Source organism: Ips typographus, linkage group LG5 (genome assembly GCF_016097725.1).
Source record: "Ips typographus isolate SLU linkage group LG5, UJ_Ityp_2.0, whole genome shotgun sequence".
NCBI lineage: Eukaryota > Metazoa > Arthropoda > Insecta > Coleoptera > Curculionidae > Ips > Ips typographus.
In genome coordinates this window covers 6,071,383-6,083,521 of record NC_138426.1, presented here as the reverse complement: position 1 = coordinate 6,083,521, position 12,139 = coordinate 6,071,383, and the positions used below count along the sequence as shown (strand labels likewise).

Genomic DNA, 12,139 nt, shown 5'->3' with positions numbered 1-12,139 from the left:
TGATTTTGCGACTTTCTTACGTCGATGTCGATCTTAGCGTTAAATAAATATAAGGTAAATCAACACAGATCTATAGCATCGACGTATAAAAGTTACAAAATCATACTTTCAGAGACATTGACTGCATTTTCTGTCACATATGTAGCAACTAATGATAGATATAAATTTATTTGGTAAAATAACAGAAAATAAATAAAGATAGCAGAGGATACTGCAACATAATATTGACATCTTGATTAACATTCTTGTTTTAATTAAAAAAATCTTAGTAACACCTAAATTAGGTATGCTATATAAATATTGAGAAAATACCTTAATTTGCGCACAAACCAAAGTGGAGAGGGTTTTTAGAAGGGTTGGGAAACGTAAAGCGGCTACCACCACTGTCTGGTTTCCAACCAGGAATCACAGAACCAGCTTTTCCACCGCCTTCTTTACAAGAAAGCCTAGAATGTTACTTTTAATGGCGGCGTTATCGGATTTTTTTTGTACACAAACCTATGGAGATGCAGTAGAATAGTATATTCTATATTAAGAGCGGAAAGTATATATTTGCCGCTTGCACATGAAATTTGCAGCTTGAGGCGAAGCCGAACGCTGCAATCATGTAAAAGCGGCAAAAGTACTTTTGGCTCGAAATATAGACGATATTTTTTCGACGACTGCTGTGGGGTGGATTAGAAGGACAACTCACATCATTTTCGTCGCTCGAACTCATTGTTACCGATAAATCACTTTGACGGAATGTGTATATTTCAAACAGGTATGTCAAGCGTTGTTATGGAAACGCCGAAAAAGTTGGTGAGTAGATTGTTAGTAGAAAGCGAAAACGCTCTAGAGCAGAAAATCTCTCTTTCTGCTCGCGCGCGGCAAATAACCCCTTTCTGCTTCTAAATGGAAGCGTACATGAGGTACTTTCAAAGTAAGTCGTCGAAAAAATATGTTTTTTTTTATTTTTCGTGTAGTTGATTAGAAGTTGTGAGTGAAAAATCAAAGAACGCTTCATTCCTGATCCAGATATGTATAGATATAGCTTTTTATATCCAATAAAGTCCAGCCAAAGCAAGTTTGGTTAGAACCCTTTTTCTTGGAAAGTACAACAAACTAATGTAAAAACTGCTCAATCAAAGAAAATTTGGAAATCCTTGAATCTAGGTAAGCAAAACTGGTAAATGGGTTTTATATTATTACCAAGACCTTTCTTTTAAAATGTAAATGTGCCAATGAAACTTCTAAAAGCTGTCCCGTTTCTTCAGAGTAAACCTTTGTTGCTCTCAAAATGCAGGCGGCCTCAAAATGTAACTCACTTATGTATGTAAGAGGCAATAAGTTTACTGAATGAGAAAGCATATTGTACTTACCACTGAGTATTGTGTTGGAGTAAAATCATTCCAGTTCAAAGCTTTCAACCACTGTTGGGTTCGAGCAGGGTCTTTTGGAAAGGAAAGGACACTTTTGGGCCTTTCTCCAAATTGCTTTTACAATTTGGCAAACAACAAGTGTGACGGCATATTGTAGAGGCAATAGAAGTTAAAAAACCAACAACAAATTATAGAACAATGAAGGAACAATAACAATAGTGATAACACAATAAAATGAACACAAACTACACTTTCACTAGAACAACAAACATATAAACAACAACATATAATAGCAAACAAAAATTACTTTGGCAAGTAATCCCAAGTCTTGACTTTAAACTTTAAAAATTAATTTAATCATCCAAAAACTCAATTTCCACAATACAAACAAATGCAAACTGTCAATCCCATATTTCGGCCATATTGGAATTTTTGGCATGCACCCTCTTGGCTTTCTTGTACAGAGGGCGGTGGCTTTTCCCATGTTTTTAAAATAACCGATTAAGGAAACACTCACAAAACAGAAAAAAATAACAACCAAAACAATTGTTTTCCTTAGAAACGCAGGTTAGAAATAGGAAATAGGGTTAGGATTTAGAACAAACAAATTAGTCAGGTTGATCTTGATTTATGACATGACAGTATTGACACAAGTAAAATCTGACTGGCCCTCTTGCGGTCATTTTTTCTTCAAAGAACCTTTATATGCCTGGCTTCAGGCTACTCTATCTCAGTTTAGTGTCTATTTTGAAGTTGTCAATGTGACAAATATAGGAACGCGACACCGCAAACCGCAGTGGGGTTGACAATGACAGTGACAGATAGGTAATACATAGACAATATACTCCACAGGTTATGGCGGATAGTAAATTAAATTGGTGATAATTAGAGTCCGAATTTCTAAAAATTTTGTTTTTTTTAAATAATAAAAGCAATCAACCTTTGACATGTAATGTGAACAATTTATGCAAAAACACGCCATTTGACAGATTTTTTTCATGTTTTTTCTTCTTTTTGTGCTTATTTGTGGCTATTTTTTTAATTGTTTAACTAACTTTTGACAAAAAAGCTTTGTAAATTTTTTAAATAAATTAGTATAAATAGTTTCTTAATATTAGGGTCAAGTGAGATTAAATGTAAATACGGGTAATTGTAAACGCGGTTATATGTGTAAGATAACTCCTTTGACAAAAAAACGGATGAGTTTTAACTTAATCTTATTGATTCTGTAACGTCGCACAGTGGGTCATTCTAGGCCCTAAGTTAAGTGGCAATAATGACATTTGCTATATTGAAATATTGAAGGCTTCTGAGAGAAAATAACATAGGTACCAATTATCTTTTGCAAAATGGGTAGTAACAATTTACAAATTTAAACTGACCAAAGAATTTCTAAATGCTCCTAAAGTAGTCTAAAAAAACGTAAAAACTTTCCAAAACACTATAGAAACCCTAAAATGCCTTGCGAAAGTGCGGGAAAATTGTCAATAAAAGTTTAAAATAAAAAACAAAATTTATAGTTATTTTATTCGTTGAAAAAATATTGTTCCTCACACGTGCGCAAAGTAGTTTTTCCGCACTTGAAAGCAGTTAGACAAACGATGCGAAGCGGAGTTCGGATAAGCTTTAAAACATAACTTTTCGCATTGATTAGGAAAACTACTATGTAAAAAGTATACTTTTTTTCACGATTTTATAAAAAACGTTTTAGAACACTCTAAAGGCTTCCAAATAATCTTCACCTAGTCTAGAAGCTTTCAAAACCTTTCAAGACAGCCTAAAAGCTTCCGTATGCTTCTAAAGCAGTTTAAAAGCTTCTATAAGATTCTAGAACCGTCCATAAGTTTTCAAATGCTTCAAAAGAAGTCCAAAGCCTTGAATAATTTTTAAACTCTCCAGGATCCTTGCAAATGCTCCTAAAGTAGTCTAAAAAGATTTCAAAACACTACAGAAACTCCAAAATGCTCCTAAAGCAGTCGAAAGCGTTCCAAAAGTTTTTAGAACAATCTAGAAGCTCTAAAATATTTCAAGAAAGCCTAAAAGTTTCCTTATGCTTTTAGAGCAGTTTAAAAGTTTTCAATAGTTTCTAGAACCATCTACAGGGTTTCAAAAGTTTTAAAGGCAGTTCAGAACCTTCAATGCTCCTAAAGTAAATTAAAAATAATTCGAAACACTACAGGAACTTCAAAAGGTTTCTAGAGCAGTCGAAAGTCTTTCGACACAGTCTAGAAGCTTCCAAATGATTTCAAAACAGTCTAAAAACTTCCGTATACCCATATGCTTCTAAGGGTACAAACATAGTGGAGCGACGAGCAAACCGACAAAAAGTAACACAATTCTGACTCTCCGCTTTGCTCTTCACTATGTGTCAGTGAATTTAATAATGTATGTTTGTTTTTCTACTTCTACAGGGTAGTAGTAGAAAAGTATATATATATAGTATATTGGTTCATTCTTTAACAGTTTAGAGAACGGATAAGTAGGCAATTGCCAATGGTTGAACGAATACAGAATCCTAGACAATCTTCAGCGTGCGTAAAGAAATAGACCAATTACAGCTAATCTTGAACGTAAACAAAATAATTCTTCTGATTGTCATCCTCACTGACAGTTGGAATCAAAACATAGCATTTTGGATTATGTTTTGAGGCAATGAAAAAGCCGTTCAAGTTTCAGTTAGTGTTCAATTAAAGAATAAAAACATCTACTTTATTATATGATAAAGCAAATGATACAAACTTGCAATTTACAATGAATCAAAACCATTCAACCTAAAAGACGAAGTTAATCAGCTGTCACCCGGTGACAATCCGGGACACCGGTCAAACTTTGGCTGCGTCAAAAGTGATAATGTAATCACGGAAACGTTTCAAACATTGAGAGTTTATTTGTGTGAAATTTGGTAAGTAATTCCAATTAGTCGTAGAAAAAATAGCCTGTAAAACTCGGGCGAATTGTCCATATCGCCGTCGTCCGATAGGGACATCTTTTTCACCCTTGTTTTACACTATACTATTTCCTACTCGGATGCGGTAAAGTGCACTTTTCCGCACTCAAATGAGTACTTTTCCACACTAGTGCAGTAAAGTTACTTTTCCGCATTGCAAGATTAATTTACAGTAAATGTATATTAAACCTGCAATTTTGAAGTTTATATGTGTAAAGCGAAAATACCCATTTGCACCAACTTTATGAGATGTTCAAGTGAAGAAAAAATAAGTGCGGAAAAGTAACTTTTTTACACTCATTTCATTTTTCAAAAAAAAAAACATTTTAAATTAAAAAATCATAACTGTTTATATGATTTCTCAATTAAGACTACACTTTTAATCATCTTTGCAAACAGAGTCTTTCACTTTAGTAATTTTTACTATACATTTTCGTTCAATTTCATGAAAAATGATACTGGTAGGAAAAATGTTGTACCTATCACATGCGAAAAGCGTCTTTCCCGGCCTTTAACTGCGTCTCGTGCGGGAAAGTACCACTTTCCACACTTGTTAGGTAATTAACTACTTCGTCGCTTTGCTCTCTGCTTTGCTCGTCGCTTTACTATGTTTGTACCCTAAAGCGGTTAAATACGGTCGATGGAATATAAAAGTATGTGTTTTATTTTAAAATGTATCTTAAATCTCTTAACTAATTTACCTTGCAAAATCCAAGTCTAAAATGTCGCTCCTTGCAACAAGCAATACACACATACGTTACGTAAACTCCAACAACACTGTAATTAACATAATACAACACATAAACACGTTAAACACTATATTTGTCCGAAAAACATCAGGTGTTTTATCAGTTGACACTAAATAAACTAAATTAAGTTCATATCTGATGCCCAAGTGGTAGAATGCACAAAGCAAAAAAGTCAGTATGGTCAGACAATATTTACTTTAACTTTTATTTTAGGTGTTTGTATTTCGACGTTTAACCTATCATAAAAACAGTTTTGAATTTTACATACTTTGCGTTCCAATTAAAACGGGTCATCATGCAATGTTGATACTTCCATGTTTCCTAATCAGTTGTTTTTTAAAGGAGAAATTTTTAGACAGTTTAGCATCGTTCTTGTGAAAAACACATAACACTATAATACAGGGTTATTCACTTTATTCGACACGAAAGAACACGTTTGATTGGAAGTAGTATATGGGTTTTTAAAATTATTTTGAACATGTTACAGCGCAGGGTGGTTCAGTAAAAAGCGTATGCTACTGTTTACCTACTGAACCACCCTGTGTTCTTCACCGAACATGTTACAGCGACAACCACAAAAAAGGGTAACATTTTTTCGGAGTGGGTAAATTAGTGACCTATGTGACTGCTAGTTTTATTGTATGCTTCTGTTTTGTTGTGTTGTACGTTCAACACACAATTTTGTTCTTATTAATGCAACTTCTGTTTTTAAAAAACTTTTATTTCATAAAAACGAACGAAATTACATTGAACGTTAACCAAGCGAGTTATCTTAATGACTAATTACATCACAAACGCTGCTGTATAAATAGGAAAATAAATGCTGAATTAACAAAGCTATTCTAAGGATGTCTATTTAATATTAGATCATCAGAAATGGCCATATAACTCCTCCCTCACTAAGGCTGAGAAAATTGAGGTGGATTTTCGAAGGTTTCTAGTTTTATATCCACTTTTACATTGCCTTTATTATTTCTATAGTAATAGTAAATTACAATACCAACAATGATAAAAATAATAATTAATATTGTAACATAGTAATTACACTATGTTACGTATCTGCATTTGCTTCGGTCTCCCCCAATAACAGACTTATGTAAACAAGATCAGCGAATTGGGGTCATGATGTGGGTATAAATACAGCTTCAAAGCACGTACTAATCACCGAACTCTGGGGTCTCTCCCAGAGGGAGGTCACTCACTGATCTCTGGGATAGTCTGTGTTCACCATCTGTGTAGCTTTTAGTGGAGCAGGTGGTAACCAAGTGCAAGCACCCGGGAATCAGCCTGTTAAAGGAAATAGCACGGGCGAGCAGCATTAGTTGCCGTACCGGCTTATCTTCCTTTAGCAGTACTATAGCGTCTTATTCGGCGTGGTGCATGCCCTGGGACACTAGTCTAGGGTTCTATTCACCCCCGGTAAGCGTGTGCCCTCCGCGAACCTCAGTAACCATTCCTGCTGATACACCGTACATCATGATCCTCGCCTTCTTGGCAATCTGGGGGTAAGACCATTGTAGTTTTATCTTGAATAAAAGCGGATTACCTGTACACCTGTGGTTTCCTTCTTCTGAGCTACCCCCCAACGTGACAATATTAATGTAATTGATACGCTAGAGGTAACAACATCGAATTTCGTTAGATGATGTACAGTTAGTTGTTTTGCTTTTTCTAAGTCTTCATGAATCTTATCTAAATTAATTTCCGTTTTGGATACGATATATCCTCTAATACTTTATCTTTTTGAGTAAATTTCTTCATTTACTTTTCATCCCTAACTAACAGGTACACCAACTATAGGAACTATAGGAAATTACTGACTCACAGTTTGTCTTCCAGTATTTCGTCCTGTATCAAGCGGTACGTCGCTAAGTACGGCTAATATGTAACTTCTGGCTTCTCTCGTTGTGGCGAACCAGAAAGCGATGTCTGCCAGGAGTCACAAGATGCGTTGCGTTGGTCCGTTCTTCAGAATCCTTCCTTAACTGTTGGCACAGAGGGTGCTACTTAATCCAGTGATGTAACCTTCACGAACTTCAAACTTTCACGAACTCCGAACTTTTCACTAAATCTGAATTTGAATTCGCACTCCGAAAGGATTCTACCGACTGCGCCAATTTTGTTCTTATTAATGCAACTTCTGTTTTTAAAAATCTTTTATTTCATAAAAACAAACGAAATTACATTGAAGGTTAACCAAGCGAGTTATCTTAATGTACAAACGCTGCTGTATAAATAAGAAAATAAATGCTGAATTAACAAAGCTATTCTAAGGATGTCTATTTAATATTAGATGATCAGAAACGGCCATATAACTACACCATAGATGTTCAATTTGTTTTGTATCGTATGATGTTAATAAAAGGTGTTATTTATAACTGCTTATCCATTTTTTTTAAAACCATATCTCCAAGGTAAGGCATATTTACTACTAATTATTAAATTATATCAAACTAAATTATCTACTCATTATGACAACATATTAATTTCAATTGCTTAATTTATATGAAAAACTTAAAGTGTTACGGTAAGTTTTAACCTTGCCCGTAACTTGTTTGTCCGTCATTCAGAGTTAACATCGGCTGAATCGTCTTTAACATCTGTATACTTCCATGGTCGTGACAGTTGGTTGTCATTCTTGTCGTGCCGGTCAGTCTATGTCAATAGTGTCAATAGAGTTCAAGGAAAATGATGCATCACCAAGTTGAAAAGTTTGTTCGCTGAGATTCTAGAATTGTGCAAGTCTATAAAAGGCCAATTTGTCATCTGGCCAGTTCTTTTTTACGCTGACTATCGAGCGAGATCCACGAATTTGGTGTTCGATTTTGTGACACGCGTGTGTGTGAGGTTATTTCCGCCATTTTGGTAAGTTGCCTTAATTTGCTAGAAGCAACCCAGGTTTTAATGTTGGTTTTATTTGAGGGTGGCCGTATTCCAGTGGTTGGAAGCGGGCCGTTTTGCTTTTTCGTCCTTTTTTAGAAATAAAAAGGTAATTTTCTTGACATGTGTTAACCTGGGTATGTAAGGTTAGATTTATCTGAAGGGCCCCTCCTGGTTGTAGTCAAAGCCTGTCTCCTGGAGTCAGAGCAGGGTATCTTGTTGGAAACAAGCAGGGAGTGGTACTTGGTTGATTTGCCGTGGACAGAACCACGCGGTAGCTACAGGGAGCTAAGAGTTCGTGGATTGGTGGATTGGAAGGGAACAAAGATTCAGGCACCATTTTATTTTCCTGCTGGATGACTGGCCAGCGGATAGCCACGTGCTAAACCACCAAGACTGTGGTGACTGTTTTGGAGGGAGCATTTCGCCTGGTTAGTGGGTTATAGTTTTATTGTGATTCACAAAGCAACTGGAACTGAACTTGATAGCATTTAGAGTAATAGTTACTGTTTTGACTTTTTAAGTATTGACCTTGGCTCGGTTAACCCTTGTAGTAACCACTGGAAGTGGACCTTTATTCTGGCTTATTGCCACTTAACAGATTAACCAAGTCAAAGTCAGTTAGCTTATTGTTTTGGATGCTGTTTGCTGTTCTTGATTTCTGCCTAGGTATTCTACAACAACAACATTGGCCTAAAGGATCGTGCTGTAGCGCTGCATCCCGATTCGTCCCCGGCTCCAGTAAATCTGGCAGTAAGGGCGGTATGTTTTAAGTTAAGAGTTAGCAACAGCCCTAGAACTGTGTTCGAGTAATTTCCTGAGTAAATTTTAAGCCTTCAGCCTTAACTGTTTTTATTCTTTGTAAACTGTAAATTTGTAAATATAGATTGTACATTTCACCTAGTTCAGTGTATGTTTTCGACTACCTTAAAACCCAAAAGTGTTGCTTAGCAGGGCTATCTCATGCTCAATTATCCACGCCCGAGATAAGTTTTAATTTTATTAGCAATAAGTAAAAAGATTGTAACAAAGTTTGGAAGAAAAGATCTAGTTGGCCACTTGGCGATCTATAGATGCATACAATGACAATATTTACATTTATAACTTCAACACCTGTGATTTCACAATGTTTATCAATAGACAAGTTGTTCAAATTTTTTCTGACACAGTTACTTTTTGTATAGATTAGGGTCCCACCTCCTCCTGATTGTGACACTCACCTCCCACAGGGTCCCACCTCCTTCTCCTGTTTAGACTACCGTTTTGCTGACAAATTAACTATTTTTATGAAATATCTAAGAAATGGTGCAAGATAGGTATAGGGGAGTATTCATTAATTACTAGCCTTTATGCGGGGAATTCAAAAATGAGATTAGAAACAGGATGTTCCATTTGAAAATCAAAAGTTGCTGTTCTTTCCCACTGATCTGGCAACAACGCAAAGTGTTAAAGTTAGTTTAGTTAGTTTTTAAACGTTTTAATTTGTGTGTGGTTTAAATGTTATATGTAACTTTTAAAACGTTTTATTTAAATGTGATATCCCCGTGAATGCCTCCAAATGCGTGCATAAAAAACAATGACACGGAATCATAAGAACAGCGTGCCCTGAAGATGCAAAAACAAATATGCGAAACGTTGGCTATACTGTTGTATATTGATTCTACGTAAACCCGATCCAACTCCCAAAAAAGAAAAAGCTACTACATAATAATAAATTTAGTTTGTTGCTACAATTATTCACTAAGTTAACTTACATAAGTACTGCCCGGAGTCTTGAGAAATCATTAATGTTGTTTGATAGATGCAGTCATCCATCATTTTTTTCAGAAAATAAATATCTGCAATGCATATTGCCATGAAAAAATGAAACCCTATAAACATTCTATTCTAGTCTATAAACATTGATCATAATTGACGTACCCTAATAGTAAACTTTAGAGCCATTTTAATGCGAATAACCAATCCATGGTAGTTAAAACTATAGTTATTGCTGGTTATTGTAAAGGTTATTGTTCACGTGCAACAGATAGCATAACCAGTGAGTAACCCAAATCGTATTAATGTAATAGTTGTTAATGGTCAAAACTATTTACAAAAAAGTTATCCGCATTAAATTGGCTTAGGTTAGGCTGCCCAATGATCTTTGACTCAAGTTCCTGCATGTGAATACGTCAATAACATTTTAATGAGGCTTATTTAGGTCAATTAATTTACGTAACGTCGTATTCGGACGCTAAATTTTACCCAATGGCTTTGATAGTCTACCCCTACCCAATGCACAATAGGCCACACCCACTTGGGTTTTAGACCCGTAGCGGCCGTAGTCGTAGCATCTAGCATCCATCTAATTTCATTCATTTCCGTTGAAACTGTCGAAGCAAACAGAAGTGAAACTTTACGCTCTGTTTTAAGTACTTGTTATTTTTCTAAAAAGGCATTTTATATCCACATAAGTTTAAAATGGCTTGTCGTTGGGCCAACGTTAAAAAACCAGAAGCTGTAAATTTGAGCGAAATCATGTCCAAAGAGGCAAGAGAAAATCGAAAGTTGGGCCAGAAAATTTCTATAACAGGTAAGTTCATTCACATTATACATAAAAACTATGTAGCGAGAGCAATTCAGCTCCCAATTACAACCATTTTTACAACGACCAATGAGTTGCACAACATTTCATTATTGCTATTATCACCACAGATGCTCACACTTCTTCCAATGCTACCTTAACATCTGAGGATATCCCTGAGGAGGTGCTGAGGGCTATATCAAATGATACCATGGACAGTGATGCCCTAGTTGCCACAATCCTGCAGCTGAAATTTGATAAAGAGTATGACAAGATGCTGATGAGAACACAACAAAAGTATAATGGTGACTCTAAAGTGTCGATATCTTTCGAGAAGTTTAAAAGAACTTCCGAAAATTTTGGTAAGTTAAGAGAGTCAATTTGTGTTTCCAAACTGTTTTCATGATGTTGTCTTGTAGATTTTGAAAGTGATGAGGAGGAAAACACTAGAGACAGAAAAGAGTGGAATCATTTTGACAGTTTTCTTAGAGATAAAATCAGTTTTCCAGTATGTGGTTACAAGGTAAGTTTTTTATGTTTTTGACTTTTACTTAATGGGTTACAATGTTAATTTTGCAAAATGCAGAGAAACTATTTGGTAACGCAACCTTATCCTAATCCTATAATTATAATTTTACAGAAACTTACCAAAAGTGCCAAACGGAGATTTTAATCAGACTTCCTGACGTTATCAACCATATCGATGGTCATGTGGAATGACGTCGCAAGCGTTTTGGTACACTGACGCAATGTCATTTACAAAGTTCATCTCCATCATTGTCAAGACCACGGATTTGCATTATTGGCAACAGCTCTCCTAACATGGGATTTTTATGTATAATTTTGCAATTGCCCTATGTAACATAGATTTAAATTTAGTTCCATAAAATAGTAATTCTGCTCATATAATAAACAATAAAAACCACTGTTTTGCTCATGTCATTTTATTTATTTTTTATGTTCAGTTCCTTAAAAAATAAGTTGACATGACGTTATGTCATTTTCCTGAAAAGCGCTTCCTAAGAAAGATACAGTCCTCCAAATTTCAGTTGGTTTCAAGAAGATGGTTTTTATTTGTCCGTTCTATTTTCTGCGCTCACTGAATATTATTAAAAAAATACAATTTTTTAATTTCCTTGTTCAATTTGGAGAAATATCTTTTGAAAAATTTTGTTTTGAAGTTTTTTTTGCGAGATAACCTAGTTATTACGTTTTAAGACCCGTTTTAAAAAAAAGCGAGACATTAGAGCTGCCAAAAATTGTAATATTTTATTTTTTAATAATAGTGCTGCAAGAAGTCGTTGTACTTCAAAAAATAAGTTGAGATGCATGTTGCCAGTTTGTATAATAACTCATCACAAGACAAATACAGCCTTTTAAAATACAAAAAACCAAGTCTCTTGTAACTATTCGTCACTAGACAGTTTAGACAAAAGTTACTTTCGTCAAGTAATGAGTATCTATTTCGAAAGTACTTGTACCAAATTTTATCAAAATTGCTTCAACGATCCCAGAATTATGACAAAACACGCTGAAATTTGGAAAGCGGTATTTTTTACAGGTCTTCAAGGACGCTCTATATTTTTCACGACGTTTCACACGTGTCATGTTTCCTCCTAATAAAAATATAAATTCCACA

General features: G+C 35.1%; 2 protein-coding genes and 1 long non-coding RNA gene across 5 annotated transcripts in view; 2 read left to right on the top strand and 1 right to left on the bottom strand.

The window, feature by feature from the left end:
• The window catches only part of LOC145728887 (uncharacterized), a 30,693-nt gene extending 25,377 nt beyond the window's left edge, over nt 1-5,316 (bottom strand). The window contains exon 1 of one of the 3 annotated variants that reach the window (XM_081979404.1): nt 5,010-5,316. The gene's annotated coding sequence lies outside the window, so the exon portion shown is untranslated. The remainder of the gene's footprint in view (nt 1-5,009) is intronic. The other 2 variants (XM_081979407.1, XM_081979405.1) reach the window with 2 other exon arrangements.
• Nucleotides 5,317-7,566: 2,250 nt separating this feature from the next.
• LOC145729219 (uncharacterized) lies at nt 7,567-8,840 on the top strand. The gene is made up of 3 exons (XR_014178304.1): nt 7,567-7,922; nt 7,980-8,046; nt 8,101-8,840. It is a non-coding gene; the product is annotated as an uncharacterized LOC145729219 (long non-coding RNA).
• A 1,419-nt stretch (nt 8,841-10,259) lies between these two features.
• LOC145729642 (serine/threonine-protein kinase RIO3-like) lies at nt 10,260-11,442 on the top strand. The gene is made up of 4 exons (XM_081980486.1): nt 10,260-10,509; nt 10,632-10,862; nt 10,920-11,023; nt 11,141-11,442. Exons 1-4 carry the CDS (start codon nt 10,398-10,400, stop codon nt 11,171-11,173), a joined length of 480 nt encoding a protein of 159 aa, XP_081836612.1. The 5' UTR covers nt 10,260-10,397; the 3' UTR covers nt 11,174-11,442.
• The last annotated feature ends 697 nt before the right edge of the window (nt 11,443-12,139 follow it).

Excerpts from the sequence above, each read along its gene's own strand:
- LOC145729642 (XM_081980486.1), top strand. The coding sequence starts at position 10,398 with ATGGCTTGTCGTTGGGCCAACGTTAAAAAACCAGAAGCTGTAAATTTG. Across the intron at positions 10,510-10,631 it reads CCAGAAAATTTCTATAACAG|ATGCTCACACTTCTTCCAAT; the intron begins GTAAGTTCATTC and ends TTATCACCACAG. Across the intron at positions 10,863-10,919 it reads AAGAACTTCCGAAAATTTTG|ATTTTGAAAGTGATGAGGAG; the intron begins GTAAGTTAAGAG and ends GTTGTCTTGTAG.